Source organism: Sceloporus occidentalis, unplaced genomic scaffold (genome assembly GCF_023333645.1).
Source record: "Sceloporus occidentalis isolate IW3139 unplaced genomic scaffold, rSceOcc1.0.p SCAF_40, whole genome shotgun sequence".
NCBI classification, from domain to species: Eukaryota; Metazoa; Chordata; class Lepidosauria; order Squamata; family Phrynosomatidae; genus Sceloporus; species Sceloporus occidentalis.
In genome coordinates this window covers 5,294,317-5,312,367 of record NW_028317020.1, presented here as the reverse complement: position 1 = coordinate 5,312,367, position 18,051 = coordinate 5,294,317, and the positions used below count along the sequence as shown (strand labels likewise).

The window sequence follows — 18,051 nt, the reverse complement described above, 5'->3', positions numbered from 1 at the left end:
TGCGTGGGAAAAAATACTTTTCTAATCAAAGTAAATAATGGTAACTGCAGCAGTTCGAAACTAAAAAAAACCTAGCGCAATATACAGGTTCTAATTTTATTGATATGCAAAAAATTTATTTAATGAACGCGCGAATTGGAGGCGGTTTTACACCGTGCCCATATCAAAGATGGCGCGCTTGGAAGTTATATTGTATCACGTGAGGTAAATAGAGCCTCCGAAGCGATGGCTGATGTGTTGAATGCTGTGAACTGAGATGGCTGGGTATATGGGGATGTATGAAGAACCGTCTGACATAGCGCATCAGCAAGAGAGGCATTATTACCTCCTGTCTGAACTGCAGAGCTTGGTGAAAGATTTGCCCAGGTAATGGCAGTGATAACTCTTTATAAATAAAGCTAGGTGCGTTAAGCAAAGCGCGACGTGTCATAGCAAATAAAGCGGGGTATATTTCCCAAGATTATGGTTATGAGATAATAAAATTGTTGAGAGGAAATTAGAGGCTTTTAATGCAATATTAATTTGTAACCCCACCTAGAGTACTGTGTTATTAACATTTCCTGTCTGATCTGTACAAAATTATAATGCATTACAATGTATATGTATATAGAGGAAAATAGCTTAAAAGAATACCTGAAATGAAATGACACCAGGGGCGTAACTAGACGCCTCAGGGCCCGGGTGCGAGAATCTGTTAAGGGCCCACTCACCCCCCCAAAAAACATGATTTTTACCCAACAATTTTTTTTCAACAAATTCAATTTACATATTGAATCATATCTGTAAAAAAATCAAAGAAAAAGGGGGCGCATGTACAAAGGGCATAATCCAGGGGTGTCCAAGTTTTTTCTGCAGTGGGCCACTTCATCAGAATTGTATAGATGCGCGGGCCGCACTCATTTTTCACTGTGACAAAAAATATGGCCTTTAATAAAATATGCAGATTAAAATAAAGTAAAATTAACACAAAACCTTTTACTCTTCCTCTCACTGATTTCTGGGCCTTGAAAGTTTTGCGACTACAAATTCAGGATTCCCTAGATTTATTCTAGGGATGAACTAAAATGAAAATTCTGGACCAAAACATTCAGGGTTCACTTAGCCAAAACCGAAAATGACCCCCACCTTTAAAAATAATAATAAAAACTCACTTGTTTAATAAAAGTAGGTAACACACAATTGGACAAAATTAGCAATATGACTTGGCATGATAGGAGTGTGATTGCTAACAGCAATCACACTCCTATCATACCCAGGCAACCAGTAAATGCTGGTACCTAGGCATGATGGGACTGTGCTCGCTGTGATTGCTGTTAACAATCACACTCCTATCATGCCAAGTCAGCCAATACACGCTGGTACAGGGTGGCTGTAAGTGATGTGCAGACCCCATACTGCTGGCAGCATCAATACACAAGGGGGGCAGCTAGCCAGGTTTCAGCATGTACTGGCTGACTTGGCATGATAGAAGTGTGATTGCTAACAGTAGTCACAGTCCCATCATGCCTAGGTTCCAGCACTTACACATCCATCCAGTAAATGCTGGAACCTAGGCATTATGGGACTGTGATTGCTGTTAGCAATCACACTCCTATCATGCCAAGTCAGCCAGTACATGCTGGTACAGGGTGGCTGTAAGTGCAGACCCCATACTGCTGGCAGCATCACTACACAAGGGGGGCAGCTGGCCAGGTTTCAGCATGTACTGGCTGACTTGGCATGATAGGAGTGTGATTGCTAACAGCAATCACAGTCCCATCATGCCTAGGTTCCAGCACTTACACATCCATGCTATCACACACACACACACACTCATTTATTCATATAATCATTCATTCACAGATTCATTCCCTCAATCACACACACTCATTCAAACACCCTCCCCACCCCCTTACCTGCACTGCAGCTCCTCGATGCCGCTCACAGACTTCAGCAGGGGGCGCGGCCTCCCTCTGCCTTCTCTGCTAAAGCACCAAGGAAGTAGGATGTCACGTGAACTCCGCTTCCTCTGTGCAGTCCAGAAGACCCTCCCACAAGTAAGTAGCAGGGCTTGAGGTGCGGCTCGCTTAAGATCGGTTGCCCTGGCTGCCGATCTTACGCGGGCCGCACCTCGAGGTCTCGCGGGCCACATTTGGCCCGCATGTTGGACGCCCCTGCCTTATTTAAAAAAAACCCCAAAAAACGTAAAAAAGATTTCGGGCGGCCCCTTGGCTTGGGCCCCCCTGCCGCCGAGGCCCGGTCGCAGTCACGACCCCTGCGACCCCGGTAGTTCCGCCACTGAATGACACTGTGATTTATCATGAAAAGGTTAATGTTTCAAGAGTCTTGTAATAGTGGCAATACAGCCCAAGACTGTATGGTAACGTGGATTTGTCCACTTACTCTGGGGAAACTAAGATTGTGGGATAAAACATAGGGTGTACAGGCATCACTCAGACAACAGGCGTGCACCAGGCTCCTCTTTACAGAATGGGAAACCCTCTGCGGGGATGCTTAATGCCATCCCTGAAAACTAACAGATTCTGGCTCCTGGGAGGCCCTCCTTTATCGGGGAGCCAGATGATGTAGGTTGGCGGGCCAACAACATCAGTGGCCGGGCACTAGCCTCAACCACCTTATATGTGTATGGGTAGTAGTAGTAGGGAGGAAATGGCCATGGATGGAGAGTGGGGTGTGTCTAAATGTGACCCTGAGATTTTGAGCCCATTTCCAGGTATTCTCACTGCTAGCCCTAGGCTACAGAGCTAGTGGTATTAACATGTAACACCTGGTTGCTATGGTGTCACTAGGAGATGAAATCATTCTTACAAGGGACAGTGTCTCAGATACCCCCATTAAAGAATACCATAATGTGTCTTAACATACTCTGTGAGTACATTAATATGAATTCATATTCTCTGCATCAGCTCTCCACCTCCATGTTCTGACAATTCTTGCCACTGATTGGCTGCCTGAAGCAATCATTCAGTAGCAGGAAATTGCTTCCTTTGAAATTAATGGCAGCACTTTCCACCCATGCGGAGGGGAGTCTGAACCGGCACTGGAGCTGACTGAAGGTGGGTATATTACAGGCGGGTCGGTGTGTTTGGCTGAATGCATCTCCTCTTTCTCACTGTCATTTCTTATTATGTTTTTCCACTTCTGACATCGCACAAAGACATAGACTGGAAATTCCACTGTCATTATGGGGAGAAAGGTGTAACACATGTCCTGATCGCTAGTTGTATTTTTCCAGTAGACTGATCATCTATTCTAAGTGCTTAAACTGTGATGCAGCATTGAAATAAACACATTGCATTAAATTTTAAATGAGTGAGTAGCCAAAGCCAGCACTTGTTGTTTTCTTGTTATCTAGATTTTGTATATACAATATTTTATAGATCAGTAGGTATGACTGGAAAGCAAATCAGTGCGTATACATAACATATACTGCAAAACTTTTTGAATGCTGTTATGTTGGCATACAGTTGTGTTAAAAAGTTTGCGTACACTTGGAGAATTGGTAATATGTGTATCATTTTTAAAGAAAATATGAGTGAGCAGGCAAAACATGTTTTATTTCATATGGGACTCATATTCAACTGCAGGTTATAACAGAATGGCAAAATCATATAACAAAACATGGCAACAAAGAAAAAAAATGAATTGACTCCTGTTCAAAAGTCTGCACACCCTTAGTTCTTAATACTGTGTATTGCCTTTAGCACAGTCTTTTGTAACAGTTGTCTATAAAGCCCTAAATTCTTGCAGGTGGTATAGCTGCCCAGTCGTCATTTCAAAATGCCTCCAGGTCATGCAAAGTCTCTGGTCTTCTTGCATGAACCCCACGTTTTGAGATCTCACCAGAGTGGATCGTTGATAGTAAGGTCAGGGGACTGATGGCCACTCCAGAACCTTCACCTTTTTGTGCTGTAACGACTGGAGGGTCAACTTGGCCTTGTGCTTACGGCCATTGTCGTGTGGAAGAACACAAATTGTCTGTCAGTACTTTCTGATAACATGCTGCGTTCATCTTGCCATCAATTTTCACAAGTTCCATGTGCTTTTAGAGCTCATACACCGCCCAAAACATCAGTGAGCCACCACCATGCTTCACAGTGGGGATGGTATTCTTTTCACTATAGGCCTTGCTGACCCCTCTTCAAACATATACCGTATTTGCTCGATTATAAGACGACCCTGATTATAAGACGACCCCCCAAAATCTGAATATTAACTTAGGAAAAAAGAAAAAGCCTGAATATAAGACGACCCTAAAGGAAAAAAGTTTTACCAGTAAATGTTAATTCATGTAAACTATTTTTTTTAATAAAAGCTATGATTGAGAAAAATATTTTTTTTGTTTTTATTTCTTGTATTTTCCAGCCTGTCCCCCAGTTACGCACATCTGCCCCCAGGCTTGCCACACCAATATGGCACTGTGGCCCATGATATGCCTTTTAACCCTCTATATGCCACTGTGCCCCATGGTATGCCTTTTGACCCCCTATATGCCACTCTGCCTCCAGAAATGCCTTATACCCCTATATCCCATTCTGGCATTTAGGGGGTTAAAATGCATATTATGGGGCAGAGTGGCATATAGGGAGGTATAAGGCATTTCAGGAGGCAGAGTGGCATTAAGGGAGTTAAAAGGCATTGTATAGAGCACTCTGCCTCCAGAAATGCCTTATACCCCTATATGCCACTCTGGCATTTAGGGTGTTAAAAGGCATATTATGGGGCAGAGTGGCATATAGGGAGGTATAAGGCATTTCAGGAGGCAGAGTGCTCTATTAAATGCCCCCTTAACGCCACTCCAGAAATGCCCTATGCCCCCATTTAACTAACACACACACACACTCTCTCCCCCCCCTCCCCTCCCCTCCCCTCCCCTCTCCTCTCTCCTCTCTCCCCTCTCAGCCCTCTCTTACCGGTGCTTCCAGCCGGGGCAGCGGGTTGACGTCGCCTTCTGCTGCAGCCGGAAGGAGGTGGAGTTGGCAGCGGGGGTTTGTATGCGTCCGTCGCGTATACTTTCCCCGGCTGTCAGAGATCAGAGATCTCTGACAGTCGGGGAAGGTCTACGCGACGGACGCAGACAACCCCCGCTGCTAGCCACACCTCCTTCCGGCTGCAGCGGACGTTGTCTACGCGGATCGCGTAGACGTCAACCCGCTGCCCCGGCAATACAGCAGGAAGCACCGGTAAGTGTGTATGATGGGGGGGGGGGGTGTGAGACAGGAGGATCCAGGTCCCCTGCAGCGGTGCGGGGGATCTGGATCTTAGTCTCCTATTCAGACTCTATTTGAGGTCTGATTAGAAGACGACCCCGATTAGAAGACGAGGGGTATTTTTCAGAGCATTTGCTCTGAAAAAAACCTCGTCTTATAATCGAGCAAATACGGTAGCTTATGGTTGTGACCAGAAAGCTCTGTTTTGGTCTTGTCACTCCAAATTACCATGTGCCAGGAGCTGTGGAGTGTCAAGGTGTTGTATGGCATATTGTTACCGGGCTCTTTTGTGGCATTGGCGCAGTAAAGGCTTCTCTCTGGCAACTCGGCCGTGCAGCTCATTTTTGTTCAAGTATCGTTGTATTGTGCTCCTTGAAACAACCACACCGTCTTTTTCCAGAGAAGCCTGTATTTCTGCTGAGGTTACCCGTCGCTTTTTCTCTGCATCCAATTTTTCTGGCAGTTGTGGCCAAAATCTTTCTTAGTCTACCTGACCTTGGCTTGGTATCAAGATATTCCTGAATTTTCCACTTAATGAGTGATTGAACAGTACTGACTGACATTTTTAAGGCTTTGGATATCTTTTTATATGCTTTTCCATCTTTATACAGTTCTATTACCTTGTTACGCAGGTCTTTTGTGCTCCCCATGGCTCGGTATCTAGCCTGCTCAGTGTATCCACGTGAGAGCTAACAAACTCATTGGCTATCGATACACAGACGCTAATTGCAATTTAAAAAGCCACTGGTGTGGGAAATTAACTTTTAATTGCCATTTTAACCTGTGTGTGTCACCTTGTATGTCTGTAACAAGGCCAAACATTCCAGTGTATGTAAACTTTTGATCAGGGCCGTTTGGGTGATATCTATGCCCAATTAACTATGTGATAATAAAGGGCACTATATGATTACTAGCCTTTAATAAAATAGTTTTTTTTTTGGGGGGGGGGTGTAATAAGTCATATAATCAATGTCAACATTTCACAATTTCTGCCAGGGTATGCAAACTAAACTTTTGAGCAGAACTGTGTATACCTTGTTTAATACTTTCTTCAGAACAGACCCCTTCCCTCAGCCTTCGCCGAGCTATTTTATTTCTGCCATTCGTGGACACACTAAGAAGCGGATGAGATTACACACACAGGTGTATATTATATAATGATTCACATATGTACATCGTCACACATAAAATACATTATATATATAATATATATACACTGATTCGCATGTACAATTATATGTTTATTAGGAAGCCTTCAGATGTAATAATATACATACAATCATTACATATGTGAGTAGATTCAGAGTATTAACCTCTCTATTACCAGGTATGAGCAGATTTGGAGATTTAACTCCTCTATTACCAGACATGACACACACACAGTGACAAATGGGCAAACACAGTCAAACGCACATACCTGGTGCTGGCTGCAGCTTTCACATTGAGTTGGTGTGAAGGAGGGACTCAGCCTATCATGAGAGGCTTCTGAACTCTCAGGCAATCAGGAGAGTTAAGAGGTCTCACCGGATTGGCTGTGACCTACTTCAGTCAGTGTCTCAATTGTCCCGGATTGAGGCTGCCCAGGCCATGTGGTCACCCTAGGCGGTGGGTATATTACATGCAGGGTGGTGTGCTTAGGCGTACACATAACCTCAATGGCATTTATTTGGGGGTGGGGAGGATTTTGCAGATTCCCCCATGCATTTGCAAAACGGACAAAAAGGAGCCACTTGCATATCATGTGCAGTAAAGTTTCCCTTTTAAGGTCCGTTTTTGTTTCCATGAAATATATCTGTAATCTTATAAAAGAACAGCAAAAGACTGTATGCATTTTCTGGCCGTATTTAATTATTGATGCTGTGCCAGCCTCTCACGATAGAATAGTTGAGAGGTGCAGCTAAATTTAACCGCACTTATACCCAGTAAATGGAATGGAAGCCTCATGTGTTCCTGATTGTCCCAAGCAGACTGCCTTGCAATTACGTGAAAGTTAGTGGAGGAGATGTGAAGCTGAATGTTGATAATTTTAATAAGCACTTCTCTGGAGAAGCAATTTTTTTTCTGTCTTTGGAATCAAAGGGATTTGAGGGTTTTTTGTTTCAAATCCTAAATAATATTGCAGTTGTACTATTTATCTGTAAATATCTGGCAGGGCAGTATTTTTTGAAAGGCAAAATACCGGTAAGTGGGGGTTTTTGTTTTAGTTTATTTTTTTGAATTTTTCTGGAATGCTATCACCTTTTTCACAGAAATCCTTTTTTTTTTTTTTTTTTTTTATTGTAATGGATCAGATATCTAGCCTGTCGGTTAATCTGAGAAATGGTCTTTTATGGGGACACTCCAACCATCATATGCACTGAAATGCGTATTGTTCCAAATGTCCCCTTGCAAGTGCATAGTGGGATTCTTTCTCAACACCCAGGCTCCTAGGCTGGTTGGAAATGTTACGTTCCATTAATTTAATGGGAGCCCTTTCTTGCCACTGATTGGATTTCTAAACCTGTTAAGTGATTAACGCTTAAGTATTTTAAATTATTGTGCAGATGGGCACAACACAACGGAAAACTCAGAAGGTTATCATCTGTTTTATATATCACAGAGACACCCAGTTGTAGCTGCTCTCATAGAAATTATTTTGTCAAAGAAAATAACTCGATGAGGTACTTCTATAAACCATCAACCATCAAACTCCAATTTTTTTTTTTGTCCTACCATCCCTTAAATATTTTTAAAGCGACATTTGTGATTGGTAACGGCTGTGGTTGCTATCTTGTTTTCAAACATATTTTGCCCCTATCATTTAGGTTAACCACACAAATTATATATTGGCTTTTTTCAGGAAAAGTATGGATTTTTTTTTTAACTATACATATATGGATAAACCATTACTTAATTACCATTATAAAAAGGAAAAAGAAGAAGAATTGGGAAAAAAAAATTAATTGTTCTGGATTAGACTCATGTTTTAAATCTACTGTTTTTTTCCATTGCTTGATATAAGACTTCTCTCTTGCAGTTCTTGTCAGCAGCGTCTGTCGCACACCATTCTCAGTGACTTGGCCTTGGCTCTTATTGACGGTACAGTTTTTGAAATAGTCCAAGGATTATTGGAGATCCAACATCTGACAGAGAAAAATCTATACAACCAGCGTATAAAGCTTCATGCGGAACACAGAGGTAATAGTCAAATAATGTGTTATTAGAGCAAAATAATATCTATATAAGACCTTGTAAGGTTTTTTCTTTACTTATATTCTTCATTGCTTTCCTAATATGTGTCGATGTGTGTTCCTAAAGTACAGTGCAATGTACACCCTTATATATAACCAGTCGACTGCAGCCATTTATAATGGCTGCAGTGGCAATAGGAAACGCTTATTGCGTACTGGGGGGATCTTTCCCTTCTTCTATGGTACCATGAGAACATTAGAGAGTATGCCATGGTAAACAAGGTGAGGAGGGATAAGGTTAAAAAGAATAATCATTGAAGTCATGTCCCAGCCCTCTTATTAATTGTTTTGGGTTTTTGTATGCAAAAAAGATGATTTTCTGAGGATCCTCTCTATACATTTAGTTTACTCACCTCATCTTCTGGCCCATGAAGGTGATATGTTCAGCCGAGGGCATCTCCTGCTCAGACTACACTATGTGTAAGGTACTTGCCTTTCAACTAGCTCCAGTGCTGACTCGGGCAACATATCTAGAGGGGTCTCTTGAGACTCTCTGAACATATATGCCCATTTATAGAGAAGCGTCTGTAAAATAAAATGTTGGGGATGTCAAATAGTTGTAGTGACCCAAGCATGCACATTAAATTCCGTTGAACTGCAAAACGCATTTAGGTCAAACGTGCAGAGCTCGCCCAGCAGTCAAATCTGTACTTCTACATCTGTTTCTGCATACTGTGCCCATTATTGGATAGCAAATAATAAAGATAACGTGTTAGCTAGTTGGCTAACACAATGTATGAACCAAATTTTACCCTATACAAAATGTAAATGTCCTGATGGCAGATGCTGTTTAGAAAGACCTTTTCAAGCCAACATAAAGATCAAAAGGTATTTGGTGTACATCTAGATATCTATATGTCTTAAAGGGTATGGAAGCTGGCCTGGTCCAGCTGGCATAGCATCTTAAAACTGTTACTAGGTTCAACAACATTTTGATTGCTAATTTATATGTGATACATGAATAATTTAACGAAGAATGCTCGCTGTTTCTTTGTGTGTGAATGAAGAAGAAAACAGAATATCTCATAAATTATTAAATGTTTTGAGAGAGAGAAAAAAACACAAAGGTAACAAGTTGTTGGCTCACTAAACCAGGAATGTGGGGTCCTTAATGCGGGTTTATTGCACTTATGGTGGGAATGCGATATGATAAAAAAAACTTTTGGGACGATATATTTAATTTTGTGAAAAGGAAATTTAATTGCAAGGGTGTAATGGATCCAAAGGTTGTGATCCTAGGAGATGTGGAACAGTTTGGTAGGTTAAATAAACTCTTTAGGGAATTTTTTTACTAGGGAGACTATTGATCCTGAGGAAATGGTTCGATAAAGGAGCCCCCGTATTGGCCCAGTGGTTAAATTTGATTGACCAAATTAAAAAAATATGAACAATATAGAAGTGGGGAATCCAAAAAGAAAAAGGACTTCCAATTTACTTGGGGTCTATGGTGACATACATTTTTTTTTTTCTTATTTTCCCTAGCAGACACAGGGAGGGGTGGGAGGGGAGTTATAAATTTGTGAATACTGTGTATTTGCTTTTATTGTATTTAATTATTTGACAAAAGAAATAGAGTATTTAAAGACAAAAAAACAACTCAGGAATTTGCACATGAGTTTAATACATCAGCTCAGTGACTTCACCGTATGTTGTGAAGGACCAACCCCAGCAAACTTCAGAAATAGCTGGGAGGTAGGCGAAAGGGGCTTCACAAAAATGTAAAGGGACATAAACATGTATAGGCTGGAATGTCCCTTTAACCCCTTCATGACAAAGGCTGATTTTACTTTTTGTACCCTTCGTGACAATGGCCGTTTTAACATATCTGCGCTGCTCGTGTTTAGCTGTAAATTTTCTTCTTCCCCGTTTTCTGAACCCACACACATTAGATATTGTTTTTTTCAGGACAAGAAGGGCTTTCTTTAGATGACATTGTTTTGATTGTATCATATTATTTACTATTAAAAAAAGTATAAAATAAGGTGAAAAATTTAGAAAAAAATGACTTTCTAACTTTTAGTTGAAAAATCTTTTACTCCTCTATAAAAGGTAATGAAAAAACCTGCTGAAAAGATTCTACTATTTGTCCTGAGTTTAGAAATACCCAATGTTTTTATGTTTTTTTGCTTTTTTCTACACATTATGGGGCAATAAGTACAGGTAGCGTTTTGCTATTTCAAAGCCATTTTCTCCAAATCTGGTAATTCTTCCCCCCATGTGCCATTTCGGGTATCTTTGAAGCCGGCCCATGCAATTTACCCCATCAAGTCATATATTTTTGAAAACTAGACAGCCCAGGGTATTCCAAATGCTAGTATTTTAACCCTTTCCAAGCACTAATTCTACCATCAGCCTTTGTCAAACTTTATTTTTTTTGCATTTGTTTTTTCACACACATTTTACTTCAGGTATGAATAAACAGGTTCTGGTATATGTCACAATCATAAAACACCCCAAAATCTCCTGAGTACAGCGATACCTCACATGAATGATTTTGCCTGGCTGTTTGGGGGCAAAAGGGCCACATTTGGGGCATGCGCATTTTCAATGTTGAACTTTGGCGTTTGGCGATCAACTGCCCATGTCCTATTTGGTACATATTTGAGCCGGGCCATTTCAGTGTGCCAAACAAAACCATATATTTTTGAAAACTAGACACCCCAGGGTATTTTAAATGCTGGTATTTTAAGTCTTTGCATGCACACATTTTACCACCAGAATTTTTTCAAAGTTTGCAGTAGTATTTTTTTGTGTGTATTTTTCCCCTACACACCTACTTTATGTATGAATTTACAGCTCCTGGTTTATGCATATGTGTTTAACAATATGTGTTCAGCAACATCTCCTGAGTACAGTGATACCCCACATGCATGGGTTTGTCATTTTTTGGAAATTAGATGTGTGGCCATCCTTCCCCCCGTTTTATTTGGGACATTGTTGAACCCGGCCAATTAATTTTACCCCATCAAATTATACAAGTAGACACCCCATGGGCATTTAATATGCCAGTATTTTAACGCTTTCCATGCGAGAATTGTTTTAAGCTAATATGCTAATTTTAGGACTTGCTCACAAAAATATATTTTTTATATATATATATTATTTTTTTTGCCTTTTTTTAAAAAAATTTAACTTTTTTCAAATTGAAGGTTCCCCTGATAGTCACATCAGTGGGAAATTATTTTTACATTTTACGTTTTTTGTTTTTTTTTACTATTTTTTTTCTAATTATTATAAATTTTTTATTTTATTTTTTAATTTATTTTTACTAATCACACTGTGATTAGAAAGCTGGGCTCCATTGACTTGCATGGTTGAATGCAGTACTTGTATTCAACCTGCAAGTGGAGCCAGAGTTTTCTAGAGGGTCTGGAGACCATTTAGCGAACGTTTTCGTCTTTATTGTTTTTTTTCCCGGAGCAGTCACAGTCCATCCAGAGGTAAGTGTTTGGTGTCGCTGGATGCCTCCTGATCGAGGCATTCCAGCGACACCATTTAAGTTTAGGAGGTGATCGTTGATCGTCCTCCTAAACGCTTTTAAAACGGGCATGTTGCCGCCCCGGGGAGGGGCCAGAGATGGCCCCGAGTGCCGATCGCGGCGTTGCTGAATGCCTCGAGGTCGAGGCATTACAGCAACGCCGTTTGGGTGGAGAAAGCGAAAGTAGATCGCTTTCTGCACCCGTTTAAAGACGTGCCGGTCCTGGCACGTCAATTGTCGTTAACGACTTGAATTTCCGTGACGTGCCCGGACCGGCAATTGTCATCAAGGGGTTAAATAGATGACATAGGGATTATAGATTTAAAAAAATGTTTCTGGTACAGAAGTTGAAAAGTGGTATTATCACTTTAGCAACCAATGGACTGTTCCAATTGGCAAGTATTTTCCATGGATTACTATGGTAATAAGACAATTTTTAGAATTTGGCAAAGATTCTAGAGGTTATGTATAAAAAGTGATTCTGGAGCAGAGATAAGGGGCATCATGGTGGCTATTAGCTCCCTAGGCAAATATAATGGTTTGCAGAAATCTATGCTATGTTGTCTTTAATAATTATACAATTTTCAGCAAAACAAATCAGTCATGTGAAAAAGTAGATCCATGTGGCAGAATTTAGCTGTCTTTATCACCCTATTGCTGGGAATATACAAAATCCTTTATTTTAAGTAGATTAAAATCTAATCAGGATTTGTTTCTCAATGTCCAAGCATTTCATTTACACCACACCATTAATTATATACTGGCACGCAAAGCTCAAAACAACACTTTTTAATTTTGGTTTGTTTTGGTAATAAGCCAGATCTTTGGTTACAGAAACATAAGCAAAACTATATCATTGTGTTTTTCAATTTTAAATATTAATAAGTATTTCAATTTTACTTGGATGATGACACACGAAGAAAAATTCTATGGAATTGGTTCTACCTTCATATTTATTCAGTGCTTTCTGTTGGTGAAAAAACTTTTTTTCTTCCCCTTAAAGGTTTGAAACAAGATCTTCTAAGGAAGAATAAAGAGGCTCACATGGTGTGTAAAGCACACAATATGCCCGTACTAAAAGCCACACAGCAGAGAGAGCTAGAGGTAAGGTTTAGAATCTGTTTGAAAGGGGTTTGCCATTGAAAGCTCAATTCCATTGTAACCGTGAAAGATGTGTTCGCTTTCGCACAAATACTGTTAATGGATTACATTTCACATTTTACCTTTCACAGAGCTGTTTTATGATAGGATAATTTTGGATGTAAGCCAGCACTTTCCAGGAGAATTGGAATATTGTAAGACTTTTTTGTATTAGGAAATGCCAACTCAAATGAGCGTCTCATGCGTGAAGGCCAGATTTAGACCTGCCTAATGCCCAGTTAGATTTCTGAGGTGATAGTAGATGTGGGAAGATGTACTTACCATGTGTCCTCCGTGACCATTCAACCCTTTTTCTATGAAAAAGCCACTGGATTTTACCATCCCTAATGTAAATGGACATCAAAGTGACTGTGATATTCCAGAAGTTAGATGGTTTTACTGTAGAACTGTAAAAAACAATGAGCGGTAAATTGGTTCCACACCCATCTGTTTAAATGTTTTGTGCCAGTCATTAACATAATGTACAGGTTGAAGAACCTGTTGCGTAGTCCTGCATATCTACCCTGGCTGTTACATCTAACCTGTACATCTAACTCATGCGTTTAGATAAACAGTAATGGACTTTGGGAAAATGTTTTATCTGTTTAGAGATCCTTTAGTCACTCGATGTGTTATTTTTGTTTAGTGAGCAATTAATTTATGTTAATATGTTTATAAGGGTATTATCTATACACTTTACAATGTGACTGACGTTATATGTGAACCTCTCCTTCTCTGTTTCAATGCTATAGGCTCTTGAACAACGTATTAGAGAGGAGCAGAGGATGATGGATGAGAAAATAGTTCTTGAACTTGATCAGAAAGTGATAGATCAGCAGAGCACCTTGGAAAAAGCAGGTGTTTCTGGTTTCTATATTACAACAAATCCACAGGTACTTACTCTATAACTGTTCTCTCTTTGTTAGATTGCTTTAAGACAAGTAAACTATTGTTATTTGTTACCATCATATTCTGAGAAAACAAACATTTACAAAAAATAGTTTTGTTTTTACTTTTGGTATGAGACAGCTGCCACTGAAACTATAGTTTCTAACATCCTCTGTATTATTTTGTAGGAACTGACGTTACAGATGAATTTATTAGAGTTAATCCGTAAACTACAGCAGAAAGAATCTCTGACAAGCAAAGGGTTTCCCTAAGTCTAATGCCAAATCGACAGGCGTACCCACGCCTGCGAAAACAAAGGATAAAATATCCATATATGTTTCTCTTTTACTTTTTTGTACATCCTTTACTTATGGCAGGAGAATGGATTTCTTTTTTTTGTTGAAAGAACATATGACCAAGAATATTCTGGATTTGTATGTGCAGACTTGAGCAAGACTGCAGCTTATTATTTATTAAAATAATGCTTTACACCATTTTGTTTACATGTTTGTTTGTTTTTTCCTCCCTGTTATTACAATTCATAAGAATCATTCAATATCTGTATTTCACTAATACCCCTCCTCAATAACAAAAAAGATTCAGCAAGCATTTAGATGGCTTTTTGTTATTACCCCCATCATTCAGTCTATACGTCCAATACAACTATAACTTAAGTTAGAAAAAGTATTAAAACCAACTAAATTAATTTTTACTAAATTACATCAATTCTCCATATAAATATATTTATAAAATAAAATGACAACCTAAAACAATCTTTAAAAAAAAAAAGTAGCCAACTGTAAATGGCATATAAATGGATTAAAAATCTATAAATAGATTATATTAAAAAAACTAAATTTCATAAATATATGTTCATATCAATGCTGTAATAAATAAAAAAAAAAAGATTCATAATATTATGGTTACAGAAAATGAAAAAGATCAAATTCAGCATTCATGCTATTTGGAAACAATGTTTTCAACTTATAAACCCACCTTATTTCCACCTGAACCCATTCATTTTATAAAAGTCTCACCTCTCCAAAGGGTGGTCACACCAAAATTTGATTTGATTCAGATTTACCTTCAGTTCACTCACTGTGCATTTTGTTAAATAATAAATATAAACTTTTAACATTTTCGCCTGAATAATGATTGGTTGAGGAACAGGGTAGAGGCTGTCTCAGTGGCTCCAACTTTGTGCAGAAGTGGCCAGTAACGCAGATAGATTCGTGGAGAAAGAGGGGTGCAGAAACTCTTCTCTGTTTTCCATAAATCTATTTGGAATGAACCCATGTAATAAATTAATCCATGTAAGGGCCGGCTCTGGGTAGGGGCGGCTTTTTATGCCACCCTACTCCCAGTTGGCCTACGCAAAGAGATACAGAATCGGCAGTTACAGATGTTTGGTGCAAGGCCGGTTGGGAAGATCACAGATCTCGAATTGGGAGACCTTGAACAGGGTGAAATAATGGGATCGCTGGATCCTGCAAGATTCAGGGTGCTTATGACTCATAATTATAGTTATTCACTAATGGGGGTGTTCTGGTTTCAGCTCACTGACTTGTTTATATGTTATGGAGGGCCAGACCTAGCCGGTTTCTTCAGCAAGAAGGTGTAAGCTAACCATAAATTTGTTAAATGTAAGGTGCCGTTCAAGAAATTGATTACTAGAAATCTGAACCAAATACTTTGTCAAGACATATTATACACAATGAAATCTTAAGCATCTTAAGTTTGTTACAAGGCAACATATTTCTAATGTTTCCCCAAGTAGAAAATGTAAGTGCTAAGAGTTTTTTATTAAAAAAAACAAAAAAAAAAAACATCCTACTTTTTCATTCATTAAAAACTAGCGTCCTCCCCAAACTTTTAAGATCCTTCCCTTTGCTCACCCCAGCACACTTGTTTAAACCTTTCTTTAAACCTGTCTCAAACAAAAGGTGAAAAGCACCGAAACTTGTTGAATGCATGCGCGGAGTGCCTGTGCTCTCACAAAAACCCAGTGTTGCCAGGTAAGCAAACAGCATTTTTGATTAAAAAATTTAGTTTGCGGGGAGATGGACGCACATTGACTGAGCTCCTGCTCTCACCCGGCAACGATAGCTTCTACAGCCCTTAAAAGTAGCCTTACCCGATCGTTTTTGCTGCCCTGTCGTCTTGCACCGAGATGTCCACCCGTAGGGGTGGAAAACCGGGGGCCTCCTCTGAGATGTCAGACTTTTTTAAGAAGAAGGACGCTGCGCGGGGTGAAGGCCTAGAGGGCGCGGATGCAGCCGGCCTGAGCACACGCAGCGACATCGCGGACCTCAAAGCCTGCATGTTATCTGTCAAGCAGGAGCTACAATCAGATCTTAAAGCTGGCCTGTCGGCTATTTCAGCGGATCTCACTGCTCTAGCCTCCAGGACCGTCCACCTTGAAGCGGCGGTTGATCACCTTACCTCGGCTCAACAGGACCGGGATGACGCCATTGCTCGCCTGGAGGCCACGTGCGCGGATCTCCAGGACGCTGTGGAAGACATGGATAATCGCTCTAGGCGCTCTAACCTGCGGGTGAGGGGGGTTCCGGAGACCCTGACGGACATTCGTTCATACATTCACCGCTACCTACGGCAACTCCTGCCAGATGTGCCGGACTAGGAGCTGCGCCTGGAGCGGATCCACAGAGCTCTGCGTCCCAAGCCTGGACATGGCGAGCCTCCCAGGGACATCGTCCTCAAATGCCACTATTTTACGACAAAAGAAGCCGTTCTCCGCGCGACACGGAATGTTTCACCGGAGCTGGATGGCGTTGCCCCGGTGTGGTATGCGGACATTGCCCCTTCAACACTTCGTAAGCGCCGGGCCCTGAAACCGCTCACAGATTTCCTGAGGGAGCGTGGGGTCCCCTATAGATGGGGCTTCCCTTTCAAGCTCCTGGTCCAGAAAGGCAGTCTACTTCTACAACTACGGGAGCTTGCCGACGCTGGGCCGTTCCTGCGCCGCTTGGGACTTCGACCGCCGGCTAGCCTGGACAGGCCCCCTCCCGAGACGGCAGCTTCGCCTCGATCGGAGGGACGCTCCCCGCGGGCTTTGGAGCCACACCATTCGCCACCTCGTCCGGCTGATGGCCCTGAAGCGCCTTCGGGAATGGCTTAGATCCTGCTGACCCTTGCGGCTCTCTCAACGCGCATTTGGGGGAACCTATCGTCCCTGCTCTCGTCGCGGAGGATAGCTAAGTGTTCGATTCGTGTTTATACGAGTTTATTTTGCCTTCTTTATTGCGCCGGTCGGTTATTGTTTTCGTGGGACTTCTGTCGGACTACGCGTTTTTTTTTTTTTCTTCCCGGTGTGCTTCAACTGTATGTATATATGCATGTCATGTCCTGGATATCATGCTGCCGTACTAACTGCGGGTATCATCCAATGTTTGCCAGGACGTATCTCCCCATATCTGCATATCTACATATATACATGTTCACATATCTCCACACTGCTAGCTCCATACTAGCTAGCATTTCACTTCATGCATATGGTGTCCTGCATATGTACGCGCACTTTCCATGTTGTTTTGTTTTTTTTTGTTGTTTTTTTCTCTCGCCGTCGTCGTGATGTGCTTGTTTGCCCCTCACTGGTACGAGGGTTGCAGTTTTGCTTTCTGACGCATACCTGCTATTTTTACAACGCTTCGGTGTGCTTCAACTGTATGTATATATGCATGTCATGTCCTGGATATCATGCTGCCGTACTACCTGCGGGTATCATCCACTGTTTGCCAGGACGTATCTCTCCATATCTGCATATCTACATATATATATATATATATTCACATATCTCCACACTGCTAGCTCCATACTTGCTAGCTCCATGCTAGCTGTCATTTCACTTCATGCATATGGTGTCCTGCATATGTACGCACACTTTCCATTTTTATTTTTTTTAATTTATTTATTTTCTACATTGGGCAATTCTCATTGCTCTCCCCTTGTTGACGGTGATCGCGGTATAGCCGCTGTGCCGCGAGACTGTACATCTCCTCTAGCTGCTACCTGCACATTGTGCTTTCCTCGGCGCTCTCTGTCCCACCTCACCGACTCATATTGTGAGATTATCTTGTTCCTGGGC

The 18,051-nt window shown here is 41.1% G+C and overlaps 1 protein-coding gene across 1 annotated transcript; it reads left to right on the top strand.

Moving 5' to 3' along the window:
* Nucleotides 1-274: 274 nt before the first annotated feature.
* LOC149290249 (protein DGCR6-like) lies at nucleotides 275-14,218 on the top strand. Its single transcript, XM_089489464.1, has 5 exons — nucleotides 275-366; nucleotides 8,227-8,387; nucleotides 12,922-13,022; nucleotides 13,811-13,951; nucleotides 14,135-14,218. The coding sequence occupies exons 1-5, from the start codon at nucleotides 275-277 to the stop codon at nucleotides 14,216-14,218; spliced, it is 579 nt and encodes a 192-aa protein (XP_089345590.1).
* The last annotated feature ends 3,833 nt before the right edge of the window (nucleotides 14,219-18,051 follow it).